Source organism: Oryzias latipes, chromosome 21, assembly GCF_002234675.1.
Source record: "Oryzias latipes chromosome 21, ASM223467v1".
In the NCBI taxonomy this organism is placed as follows: domain Eukaryota; kingdom Metazoa; phylum Chordata; class Actinopteri; order Beloniformes; family Adrianichthyidae; genus Oryzias; species Oryzias latipes.
Genome location: NC_019879.2, coordinates 23,713,349 through 23,725,604, shown reverse-complemented (window position 1 = coordinate 23,725,604; position 12,256 = coordinate 23,713,349). Strand labels below are relative to the sequence as shown.

The 12,256-nt window shown below is 40.8% G+C and overlaps 1 protein-coding gene across 1 annotated transcript; it reads left to right on the top strand.

Moving 5' to 3' along the window:
* The first annotated feature begins 7,288 nt into the window (after positions 1 to 7,288).
* On the top strand, positions 7,289 to 10,851 carry LOC101167157 (protocadherin-8). Its single transcript, XM_004081781.3, has 4 exons — positions 7,289 to 9,725; positions 9,804 to 9,874; positions 10,067 to 10,200; positions 10,326 to 10,851. Exons 1-4 carry the CDS (start codon positions 7,365 to 7,367, stop codon positions 10,655 to 10,657), a joined length of 2,898 nt encoding a protein of 965 aa, XP_004081829.1. The 5' UTR covers positions 7,289 to 7,364; the 3' UTR covers positions 10,658 to 10,851.
* Positions 10,852 to 12,256: the final 1,405 nt, after the last annotated feature.

The window sequence follows — 12,256 nt, the reverse complement described above, 5'->3', positions numbered from 1 at the left end:
CGTGCTTCACTTAAGCCTTTTAGAGTAAATTATACACTTATATATAATAATTATTACCTTTGGCACAGTAAAGAACATTTTTTAATGAAATATGAGTTATTTGTGCAGCTCATTTTCCAACCCGACTTGAATTTTTGCAAAGATGGATGTGCATATTGTAGAGCCTGAAACTTTTGACCCGATAACTGCTAACTTTGCGGAGAAAGTGTGTGAGCCTGGGGGCGGTGCTGGCAGAGCAGACTCTTCCTGGAAGGGGCTGTTCTCACTTATCCTACATCACAATGTGATAACCCACTTGTTTTTGTGTAGTGGGAGGGGCTGGTGCTCAGGGTGCAGGTTTTCTAAAGAATACTCTGATGCGTGAATGGAGAAAAATACCATTTGGGTTTTGTTTTTCATGAGGAATTTACATTATAATACACTTAAAAGATAAAAAAAGTTGATTTTGCATGATATTGGCCCTTTAAAATTGTATTACTAAACAACATAAACAGTTATTAGTACAACATTTATAAGACCTTCCACTACCATCTATCTTTTTATTTTTTAACATTGGATAAGATTTGAAATGTCAGCACCATTGGGCACCACTACACAGAAAAAGACCATAAATTGTTTGTATTGTGGTCAAGGAAGTCAGTTCCAGAGACTTTTTGGTAGAAAGGCCTTCAAGTGGTTTTGGACCAGGAAGATCATCCAATCTGATTTCAGCAAGCCCAAAATGCAGCTCTGTGATGGTGTTGTATGTCAGGCCCTATTGAAAAAGTTATTCACACCTGATAATGGTAGTATCACCGAAAATTATTGAGATTTTAGTGTAACATGTGCTGCCTTCAGAACAACCCCTTTTTCAACAAATCAAGGCATAATCACATTCGGCTCACATTACAAAAGTGACAGAGGAAGGAACAGGTCTCAGGCTGGCTGACTGCCGTAATCACACGTAATCAACGGAAAATGTGGGGAGAATTCTGAACTGAAAACTGTCTCAACACTGACCCCACATGATTGGACACTTTAATCTGTTATGACCGGGGGGGGGTTGTTCACAACTGATTTGAAACAATTCTGGACCCTTTGGGAAAGATTTTCCCTCTTTTTTTTTCTTGTGCTACAGGAGAAACTGAGGGTAAAACCTCTACTTTATTTCAGATTCCTGATTCTGACATTGTGTTTGAGAGCGTTCTGTAATAAAAATAGCATTCTCATAGTTCAAATGCCTTGAAAATATGACTGTGTGTAAATGTGTGTGTGTGTGTTGCTCTGGGCACCAAGCCAGTGTGGGTAAAGGCACGATTGCAGCAAAAAGAAGAAAAAAAAAAAACACTTTGTCACCTGGCACCCCTTAATACCAGAATGCCTTTCACGCTTTGTCAAAAGGATTGGCAAGTTTACAAACCTGCAAAAAACTTAAAAGCACCAATTTCTTATCTAAAGTGTTGCTGGTCACAAAATAAGAATGAAATAAATTGAAGAAAAAAAAGACGCAAAGTTAAAAATCCCTTGCTTTTCCTTGTACTGTTTGAACTCTGAAGGATTAAAGATTATTTGTGGAGAGATTATTCTAATGGGATCTGAAAACCTAATAGTTTTGTGAGCGAACACTCAAAGATCCAAATAACAGAAAGTATAAAAGATTACTTAACTGAAGAATTCAGCCTTGATGTCAAATACCTCAGAATTTGGTAAATTTAGAAATAGATATTATTGTGAGAAGCAAGGGTTATTTTTTTATTTTTTTATTCTTTAATTATCTCATGTTTCCAATTTATTTATTTTTTCATACAAATTGGGAGTTTTGTCGCAGTTTATGAGTCTTCCAATAACTCTGATTTGATATATTTATGCAGATGTTTGGTATTTATAGCTGTGATTCATGTTTCCCATTACAGGTTTTAGAGAACATGAGGCAAAATCCATGCAAGAGAGAGAGAAAAAAAAAGTGCAAATTATAATTTCCATTATATTCCCAATTTTTAAAACATATTTATGTAAGATCTAACTTGAATCTGTGACAGAAAACTGGGGGGATTTTGTAGCGTGGGTGACGTGGGGGCTGCAGTTCAAAAGGTGGGCTTTTGAGACATTTGTTCCTTATGACATATGCCAGGATTACTGCTCCAACTGTTGCCAAATGCCTTCTCTGTCTCAGTGCCTGGTGGTGTGTGAGACGAGGGATGTGCAACTTTCAAATGGCCTTCAAAGTGTTGTCAAAAGCACGGCAGAGATCAGATTGACTTCTGGACTTTATGATATGGCACTGTGATGCTGATTGGCAAAGCAAGATTAGCAATATTCTTAACATTAATTAAAATCAGCACAGTAAGAGAACAGATGGTATAAGCCATTAATCTGCTGTGAGGCTCTTACTGCCACCGCACAGGTCTTAATCAGCCTGTGATCTGCAATAAGCACCTGACTTAAGTGACAAACAAGTATCACTCCTGTGTTAGCCTCGCTTTGTTTGAGGCTCAACCCCGTCTGACCTTATAATGACATATTTCTATAACAAATCAATATGTGGACAAGATTTGATGCTAAAGTAGCCAGTTCTATTAAATAATAAAAAGGAGACACACCACTGAACAGGTCATCACTGCCAGCATAGCTGATCTATTAACTGTTATATGTGTACCAGACAAACACATTTTCACACCAGCTGTTACTCTGAAACTGTTACAGGCTCAGAATGGGAAGTTTAAGACATTTTGATAAGATTAAACCATAATCCTCTTTGTGCAAACATCTAATTTGGCAAATAATTCTACATCACCTTCTGACTCCTCATTGCCTGAAAATCCTGGATTTCAACACCCAGCCAGCATGTGACTATTGTGCTTAAGGCTTTGTGTGTCTGCTAATGGAAAAAAAAGTGTCTCATGTTTGATCCCCTGGTGGCTTCCTCCTCACCAGCTCAGCATGATCAGGTTTTTAATAAAGGAGTGAAACAGGGAAAAGGTTAGAGGACACATGCAAATAAAGAACCAGTATTCTAAGACATCAATAGTAGATTTGGGTTTAATATTTCAGCATTTGTTTGAAAGGTTTGCTAAGTGGCAGAGGAGATGCTGCCTCTGTATGAGCTGGGATTTTGAGCTGAATTTTGCATCGGTCTGCCGAGGCGCACAACCTTGAAAACCACTTGATGTGATGACTTGTGGCACAATATAGGTCTCAACATATATGAAAACCACTTGTTGACTCGGTGCCCTGTTGATTTGAGAACCAGCTCAGCCACTTCTGCTTTAATACGATCTGACTGAAGCAAGTTAAATATGGATATGCCACAGCTTTCAGGAACTCGCTGAACTGGTTTCTCTCTAGCATTTCAGGGGTTTTGTTATTCCCTCTATTTTTCCCCCTAATTTTGCCCGGTAGTCCTGCCAAGAACACCAGGCGCTATTATTTGACAGAGAGAATCAATTTTCACATTTAGTGTATGAGTGAAATTGAGCTTGTGTAACACTCTAAATATGGGAGCACAGAGCTTCTTATCACCCCTCGCACTGTCAAGTGTCTCTGGTCTCTCTGGGGCTTTGCCGTGTGTTTTTTTACACCTCCCTGTATGCGCCCTCTTGGGGGGCTCAGACAGATTTAACCCAAACTTTTGTGAGGTGTCAAGAGCCTTTTGAAGGACCATAGGCACCTTTTAATCAGCAGAAGCTAATCAGCCATGTGGCTGACCAAAGGTCTGGTTGACTCAAGCTCTTTTGTTGTTGCTATCAGGCTGATGCTGGTTCACCGGTGTGTATTTTGAGTCTGTGTGAGGTGGGAGTGGCAGTCAGGGCACTCTTTTCCAAATTTCAAGGCTTCTATTACAAAACTGCAGTTGAAAAGGGGCAAATTAAGTGCAACTGGGTGTTTATTACACAGCAGACAATCTTGATTATACCGCCAGGTTCCACAGTTTCCTTGATATTCTGTGCACAATTAACATTGTAGGGTTTCAAAGCACAACACTAATCAAACTGTTGGTGTCTGGTTTTGTTGGCTTTCTACACCTCCTGTTTTCTAACAGATGAAACAGCAGGTACAGCTGGTTTGAAAAAAAAGAAAAAGAAAACTAGACACCTACTTTCTTGTGGTTGAGTACAGAGGCCCTGAAGAACAAATTACATCAACAGATCAAAAAAACTTTTGGAAAGCAAAATTAATTTCCAGAAATCAAAATGAAATGTTTAAAAAAATCTAACAAAATAAGAAACTGGAAAAAAGAAAAAGAAAGAATTATTGGCCCTAAGTGATTGGATGATAATGCTTTGCCTGAACTGTTGTAAAGAGTGGATTGAGGAAATACCCTACTTTTGCAGTGGGTGTAGCCAGAAGCTGAAAGAGCTAGGACAGTTTTGAGCTTTTAAGTGTATTATAATGTTAATTCCTCACAAAAAACAATCCTAGTGTGGTATTTTGTGCCATTCACACATTTTTGAGCATAGTTTTAAAAACCAGCATTTTTAAGCAGAAGTCCCTCCCAACCCACGAAAACGACATGGGGAACTCCAGGAGGAGTTTGCGTTGTCAGGCTAACACATATTTTTTCCGCTGAGCTAGCGGTGATCTGCAAAATGCCTTTCTTTTATATGCACAATATGCACATCCATCTTTGCGAAAGTTCAGATGTTGTTTGTTTTCGTGGGCAAAACGCAGACACGGTGCCGAGGCCGACTGTGAATTGATGACATACAATGGGCGGTACCCACAAGGAGCGAAAGGCGAAGCCTTAGAGATTGAGTCATCTTACTCCCAGGGAGGAAAATGAGCTGTGAAAATAATTCACATTTCATTTAAAAAATTATTATTCAGTGGATCAAAGGTAATATATTATCATACATGGATATAGTTTCCTCTGAAAGGGTTAAGAATAGCATGATATAGGCCTCGTAAAGAAATATATTCTGTTGGAAAATATTGCCATGCCAAATAATATCCGGTTGAAAAAGTGAACCGGGTTGTCATCCAATCAGTGATGTCCCAGAGTACTTTCTTGTCTTTCAATTCTTTTTACATTTTATTTCAATTTTTCGTTTCATTTTGTTTCAGTTTTTTGGAATTGTCTTTTTGCTTCTGCTATTTTGTTTTGATTTCTAAAATGTAACAATGTTTTTTTATTTTTATTTTTTTTGAGTTTTGCTTTTTTAATAGTTGTGAATTTTTATATGTTTTTGCATTGAACGATTTGTTGCTGTGCTTTGCACTTGAGGGTGACCATAAGTGAGGAGTCAAATGAAGGTTTCAGACAAAAACCGAGGACAAACTCAAATAGTTACTGATGTGAGATATAATAAGCACCAAAAGACAAGCAAGGCTTTAATAAACCACTTTAAAGAGTCAACATAAAGTGGAACAACACCTACAAAACATGCATCAAATGACAAAACTGGGCAACAAACAAATGAAAAACGCTGCGGAAACCGATGAGTGGTGTGTGGCAGCCAGGAAGCAACACTGTGAATTAATGCAAATATAAATTTAAAGTCCCATTCTAATTAAATTATGATCTATTGTAAAGCATGCCCAGTGGTAATTTGATTGTGATTATGCTATTTTTAGGCTAAATCAAAAAAATCTGTGTCATTTTCTAGGGCATAGTTTCTACAAAGTGGTAGTAGTTAATTCAAAATTTGACTCTGAGGTTTGGGCGAGACTTCTGACGAAGAGTAAGCCCTTCCCCCCACTTCCCATCATCCCTCTGTTTACACCCTGTTCTGCTAGCTTACAGCCCCTCATATCCCCAACCTATCGTTAGAAGTGCGGCAAAAATGGCGAGAATAATTGTAGTTATCCAATAGTTATAGTTTATAGTTAAATGCCAGCTCAGACGATAACAGACGTACATGGATCTACATCTACAATGGAATTCATTAGAATGGAGCGGAGCAGGGAACCTCTAGTTTGCCATAATGACCTCTGTGTCACAAGTACAAACATTTTCCAACTGCATTTTTGTGTCTGCTCCTGATTCACAAAAATTTGAATAAAGAAATACCCAAAAGTGCAATTTTAGACTTACTTTATATACAGTACAAACCAAAATTTTGGACACACCTTCTCATTCATTAGAATTTTTCATCGTGAGAGAAATACCACAAGAACTTGTTAAAAACATCCACAACATAATTTTCATTTGAGTGGGCCTTTAAATTACACACACACACAAAATGTAGTGTGGAAAAGAGGAGATTAAACCAGAAAAGAGTTTTAAACAAGTCAGTTAATATGAAAGTCATTCCTGTCATTTTTAAATATGTCTCTTCGTTTTTGCTTATCAGAAATGATTTTTTTTTCATTCAAAGAAAATACTTTTTTTTCCATCACAAATGCTGTAGTTTAAAACATCTTCTATCATTATTTTATAACTTTTGGAAACATTGCAAGTACAGTGAGACTTTCATATATGCTTCATATAAGCTGTGGAGTTGCCTTTTAATGCACTGACACCCTAAAGTTTCCTTTTAAAAGAACAAAGTACTCAAACCAATGTGCTCTCCTTCTGCTGTTGCTGCTTTGTGCATTAATAATGAATCAATGTTGTTTTAAATGCTGTTCTGCCAGAGGACTTGTTCCATTCAGTGTTTGTTTTGTTGTCTTTTGTTCCTATACAGAGATGCTTCTAAATCCATTAAGTCTTGCTCTTGGTAAAATATCCTTTTGTCTTTAACTTTTTTTAGCACTTTGCTACAGTTATTTTCAAACTATATATTTTCCTTTCTAACATATTTGATTTTTCTGCTTTATCAAGTCTGGAAAAGTGCTGGAACATAAATTCTGCCTGCCTAGCTGTTGGACAGGACAAGTTTAAATGAAAAAAAAAGAAAAAAAAAAGAAACATAAACTCCACTAATATGTGTTCAAATCATTGTTATGTGTTTACGTTATAGAGGAAAGTATTTGTCTTAGCTGTTTTACATAACGTGGCACACTTATATTTTTATGCAGAAACTTATAATATAAGGCATGAGTAGCCTATTGCATTATTCAAACAACATAACGCAGATAATTGTTGTTGAAGGTTCCAGCACCTGAACTTCCTTTTGCATGCTAACCTAATTGGCAGCCACTCAGGTAATTAAGTTAATTGATTAGTTGCCGTTTAATTTATGTAACAATATCATCATGTGGATTGAAGGGCCACAATCAGTTTATCTGATGAGCCATTTGCGCCCAAACGGTGAGTTGAAGCTCAAACGTTTGGCTTTTGGCGCACTCCTGGAAGGCCATTGGTCAGCTGGTCAGCCCATTTGCATACACTGGAGCTTATACAGTCCCAGCTAAGTCTGACAACACAGTGCTGACTCTGGCCCAGGAGACGTGTTACCGCCATTTGGCACCATTTAAGTGCGTTTTTCGGCGGCTCCTTCCTCATCATGGGATTTGACTGCGCAGCTGCAACAGTTGGCCTTTTTCTGCTGCTCGCTGTATTTTCACACTCCGTTGGTTGCACAACTACAAGGTATTTCACTTTTGAAGAGGATGCACCCGGGACAGAGATTGGAAATTTGTCTCAGGATTTAAAAATTGATCCTGGAGATGACCCGGACACGTCCTTCCGCTTCATGCAGGAGAGTAATTCCTCCGTGGTTAAGATGAGGGAGTCTGACGGACTCCTGAGTGTGGCAGAACCGATTGATCGAGAGCAGCTATGCCCCAGGTCCCCCCGCTGCCTCATCACTTTCGACATCGTGGCCCTGTCCAAAGAAAAGTTTCAGCTCATCCACGTGGAGATAGAGGTGAAAGACATCAATGACCACTCTCCTCGCTTCCCACTCAACGAGACGAGTCTGGAGATCGTAGAAAATGTGCCCCTTGACTCCAGATTCCCCCTGCAGATGGCAGTGGATGAGGATGTAGGTGAAAACTACATCCAGAGCTACACTATCTCCCCCTGCGGACACTTCTCCGTGGAAGTGCGTGAAGGGGAGGACGGGGGAAAGTTTGCGGAGCTGGTGCTGGTGCGTGAGCTCGACAGGGAACTTGAAGATTCCTACACAATCCAAGTGACTGCGTCTGATGGAGGAGAGCCTCCAAAGTCCGGCTCCATGACCGTGCACATCAGAGTTCTGGACTTCAACGACAACAGCCCGGTCTTCGAGCACAGCTCTCTGAATGTTGAGCTGAACGAGGACGCTCCGGTGGGACACCGGGTCCTCAGGGTGCACGCCTTCGACCCGGATGACGGCGTCAACGGGGAAGTTGTGTACGCGCTCGGCACCGGCGTGTCCACGGAGGCTGCTCGCATTTTCCACGTCGACTCTCACTCCGGGGATGTGACTTTAAAGGCGCGCGTTGACTTTGAGAAGAGGAGGTCCTACGAGCTGAAAATCAGAGCCTCTGATTCAGGTGAGAACTCGGTTCCGTCCATCTGTAAAGTTGTGATAGAAGTCGTGGACGTGAACGACAACGCGCCGGAGATCAGTATCAAACCCATGACCTCCAGCAGCGACGGGGTGGCGTACATCACCGAGGCTGCGGCCGCGGAGAGCTTTGTGGCTCTCATCAGCACCTCGGACAGAGACTCTGGCTCCAACGGCTACGTGCGCGTCAGCCTGCTCGGGCACGAGCACTTCAGCCTTCAGCAGGCGTATGGAGACACGTTCATGATCGTCACCACTAAAACTTTAGACAGAGAAAGCATCCCAGAGTATAACCTGACTGTGGTAGCAGAGGACTTGGGACAGCCTCCTTTTAAAACTGTCAGGCAGTACACCATCAGCGTGACTGATGAGAATGACAACCCCCCACTCTTCAGCAAGCCCCTCTATGAGATTTCAGTCCTGGAAAATAATATTCCAGGCTCATTTTTAACCACGGTTGTTGCAAGTGATCCCGACACTGGAAAAAATGCCAAAGTTTCCTACAAACTCATAGACTCAGAGGTGGAAGGAGGATCTCCAGTCTCCACTTATGTTTCTGTGGACTCTCACTCAGGATCTTTGTATTCTTTGAGGTCGTTTGATTTTGAAACGTTGCAGCAAATTGAGGTGGTCATCCAAGCAGAGGACAGAGGCTCCCCCCCTCTTTCCAGCACATCAACAATCCAGATCAGAGTTGTAGATCAGAATGACAACTATCCATACTTCACCTTCCCTGTCTTCCTGAATAACTCAGCTGATATATCTCTGCCCTACAACGCACCCTCTGGTTATCTTGCCCTTCAAGTATCAGCTGAAGATGAGGACGAAGGACTGAACGGCGAGCTTGCCTACCATATTGTACAAGGTGACCCCAAGCTGTTTACGATAAACGAAGACACGGGAGAGATTGCTCTAAAACAAAGGCTGACAGCTGAAAATGGGGACGTGCTGGAAATAAAAATCACAGTGAGTGACGGCGGCAGGTCTCCGCTCTCCAGCAGCGCCACGATTAGGTTTGTCATCTCAGACGCAGAGCCTGCCGAAGACCAAGTCATCCTTGTGCTGCGGTCAAGTGATGAGGAAGGCTTCAGCTTTGATGGGCCGCTAATTATTATTATCATGCTCAGTGGGGGTTGTGCATTGTTGTTAATTGCAATAATAGCTGTGACTGTCACATGCAAACTGAGTCGTGGGAGGAGAAGCCATGGCAGCAAGAGAGAAGTGAACCTGTTTGATGGGAGGCCTCTGCCCATGCTCAGTTTAGCAGAGCCAAACATTTACACAGGCCAGCGGGGATTTTTCCACGAGGGGACGTCTCTGTCGCTGGACAATTCTTGCCTGTACGAGGAGAGGAGTGGAGACTCAGACACAAAAGTAAGTCGCTCGGAAGATTTTCCGTGTCATATTTTGATGTATCTGCCAGAAACTAAGGTCACTGTGTTTTCCTTTTAGATCTTCCTGCCCTCCAAGCATTTTCAGCCCGCATCCATGTGGCAAGGTGATAGATACTGCCTGCAAGTGAGGTAAGAAAAACCTTTTTTTTTCTCAGATATGTAACACTTTACAGCAAGTGTCCTTCAAAAGCACTCAGTTTGTTGCTTGTGGCATGACTGTAGAATGAGGTTAGATGGGCAAGTCGAGCCCTACATTTGAAAAAAAAAAGTGGACATCAATAACCCAGTTCATGTGGTTCATACTGTATTTGTTGATTACAGTGGCATCAACAATAATGACCAGCTGAGCGTGAAGGACAGCGGGAAAGGGGACAGCGACTTCAACGACAGTGACTCTGACATCAGCGGGGATGGGGGCAAGAAGAACTTCAGTACCTTTCAGCCGAGACTAAAAAGTAAGCTTTCTCCTAAATCCTAAAATCAAACACGACTATGCGAAACTTTTCAAATTTACAATTGATCAGTGGCATCGCAGGATCAGCATCAGCAGTTACCTTTTTGAATTTCACTTTCGTTTCAGGTGCTGCAAACAGCATTTCTGGAGACTGCCAAGGCACCTATTGTGCAATCCCGCTGCAGAGCCTCCGAGCTTCCAGGGATCAAGCGTACACAATGGGCTTCTCTCCAGCGCCCGTCTTCAACAATCATCACGGCAACAGGAATGACTGTGGTTATGGGACAAATCAGCCGAAATCACGAAGCAGCATGCAGACGTTCTCGAAGTCTGGGACCCTTCCGTCCTACTTCAATCAGCAGCAGCATGAAGCTGCAGTGGCGGGGGCTCCTGCACACAAGCAGAGTCCTAATATAGTGACTGTGGCGACAGAGTTAGAAGTTGCAACTATCTTTTAGAAAATTTGAAAAAAAGCGGTGAGCTGTTTGAGATGTATCTGTAGGATGTAAATGACTCCAGCATCTCAGAATATGAGATTACAGAAGTGTAAATATTTGTTTGGGAACATTTTTATACTTGAATTTTAGTTTTGTGTATTGTGATGCTTACTTGTCTTTTCTTCATTAAAATCTCACCAAATTAAATAAAAAGCTTATATATTTGTTTTTCTATTTGAATAAGGTAAATAGGTAACCTCCTTTTATGTCAGTCAGAAGATGTAAAATTGGCTGCCCCTTTGAAGACTTCACGGCAGCTCAGTTTCTTGCAAAATGCTTTATATATCCCAAAAAAGTAAACCCTTATCTTCAAAAATCATCTAGACTGCTGTCAAATTGAAATTTGCTGTTTAAAATTCTCTTCCTAACTGCACAATACAGCACAATGCATGAGACTGCTGTGCTAATTCCTGCCTGTCAGTCATCACTTTGACTAGCAAATGTTCAGACTTTAATGAATCTCTCTGCCTAGCATAGAAAGTAAGATAATAATGTAAACTGAAACATTGTTTTTCTTTCTTTTTCAAACGCCCTGACGTTTATGACAACCGATTGCACAGCTTTAATTTTCACATTTGCAGTTGTGCTGTTTTGGAGTTTAATTTGGCGTATGAACACACTGAGCATGTGCAAACTGTTTCTCATCTCAAATGATTTATTGATGAGACACTGATGAGTTTTAAATCCCACACTGGTGACAAACAGCACTCTCAGATGAGGCCATGAAACAATGAGCGGCCCCCAAATAACCAACATTTAGATTATTTACCATTTTAATGTACATTTTTTTGGGGGGAGTTTTAACAAACAAACAGCTCTTGTGTGTTAACAACCTCATGATGGAGCCATGATGTATGAAAGCAAATTTAGAGCATTTTAGTCTCAAAATCCCTCAAAGTCTGCAAATAAATGGTGCAAGAAAAAAGCATTAGATGAATTTATCTTTTAATCAAGGGGACATGTCCACGGGGAAATGCATGTTTTCACGTTCTCTATGAACAGCTTCAAGTGAGAATTTCTGCTTTATGTTTGTTCTATCAACCTCAGTGGACTTGTGTGGCGCATAGCTTGAGAAGAAAGTCACAACTTTAAACAATTTTACATTCCCGCTGACTTTCATCTGTTGGCGCACAGGTTTTGTCACAGTATTCTGTCCTCATTAATTTTAAGGTCAGTTTGAATTAGTGTTTGATTTATGAGAACAAATGAGACAAGAGTCGAGGGCTGCTGCGAATTATACAAAAGCCAGGTAAGGAACCAACCTCGAGAGAAAATAAATCATTTCCAAAAGTGTGGCAGAGAAAGAGCAGAGGAATCTGATGGCAGAGCGAGCCTTTACTTTTCATTTCCAGTTTTCTGTTCATCTGCAGGAAATGGAGGCTAAGAGCACTGCTCATTTGCATGATCATAAATACATGCTTTTTTAGCTTTTGATAGCTGTGATAAAAGCTAGAATAGAGTGGATTAGACACCTTTTGCGTAAGCGCAAAGCACTAAACAGAGTTCTCACATAATACTACAATATGCCTCATGAATAAAACTAATTCCATATCTAAGCTG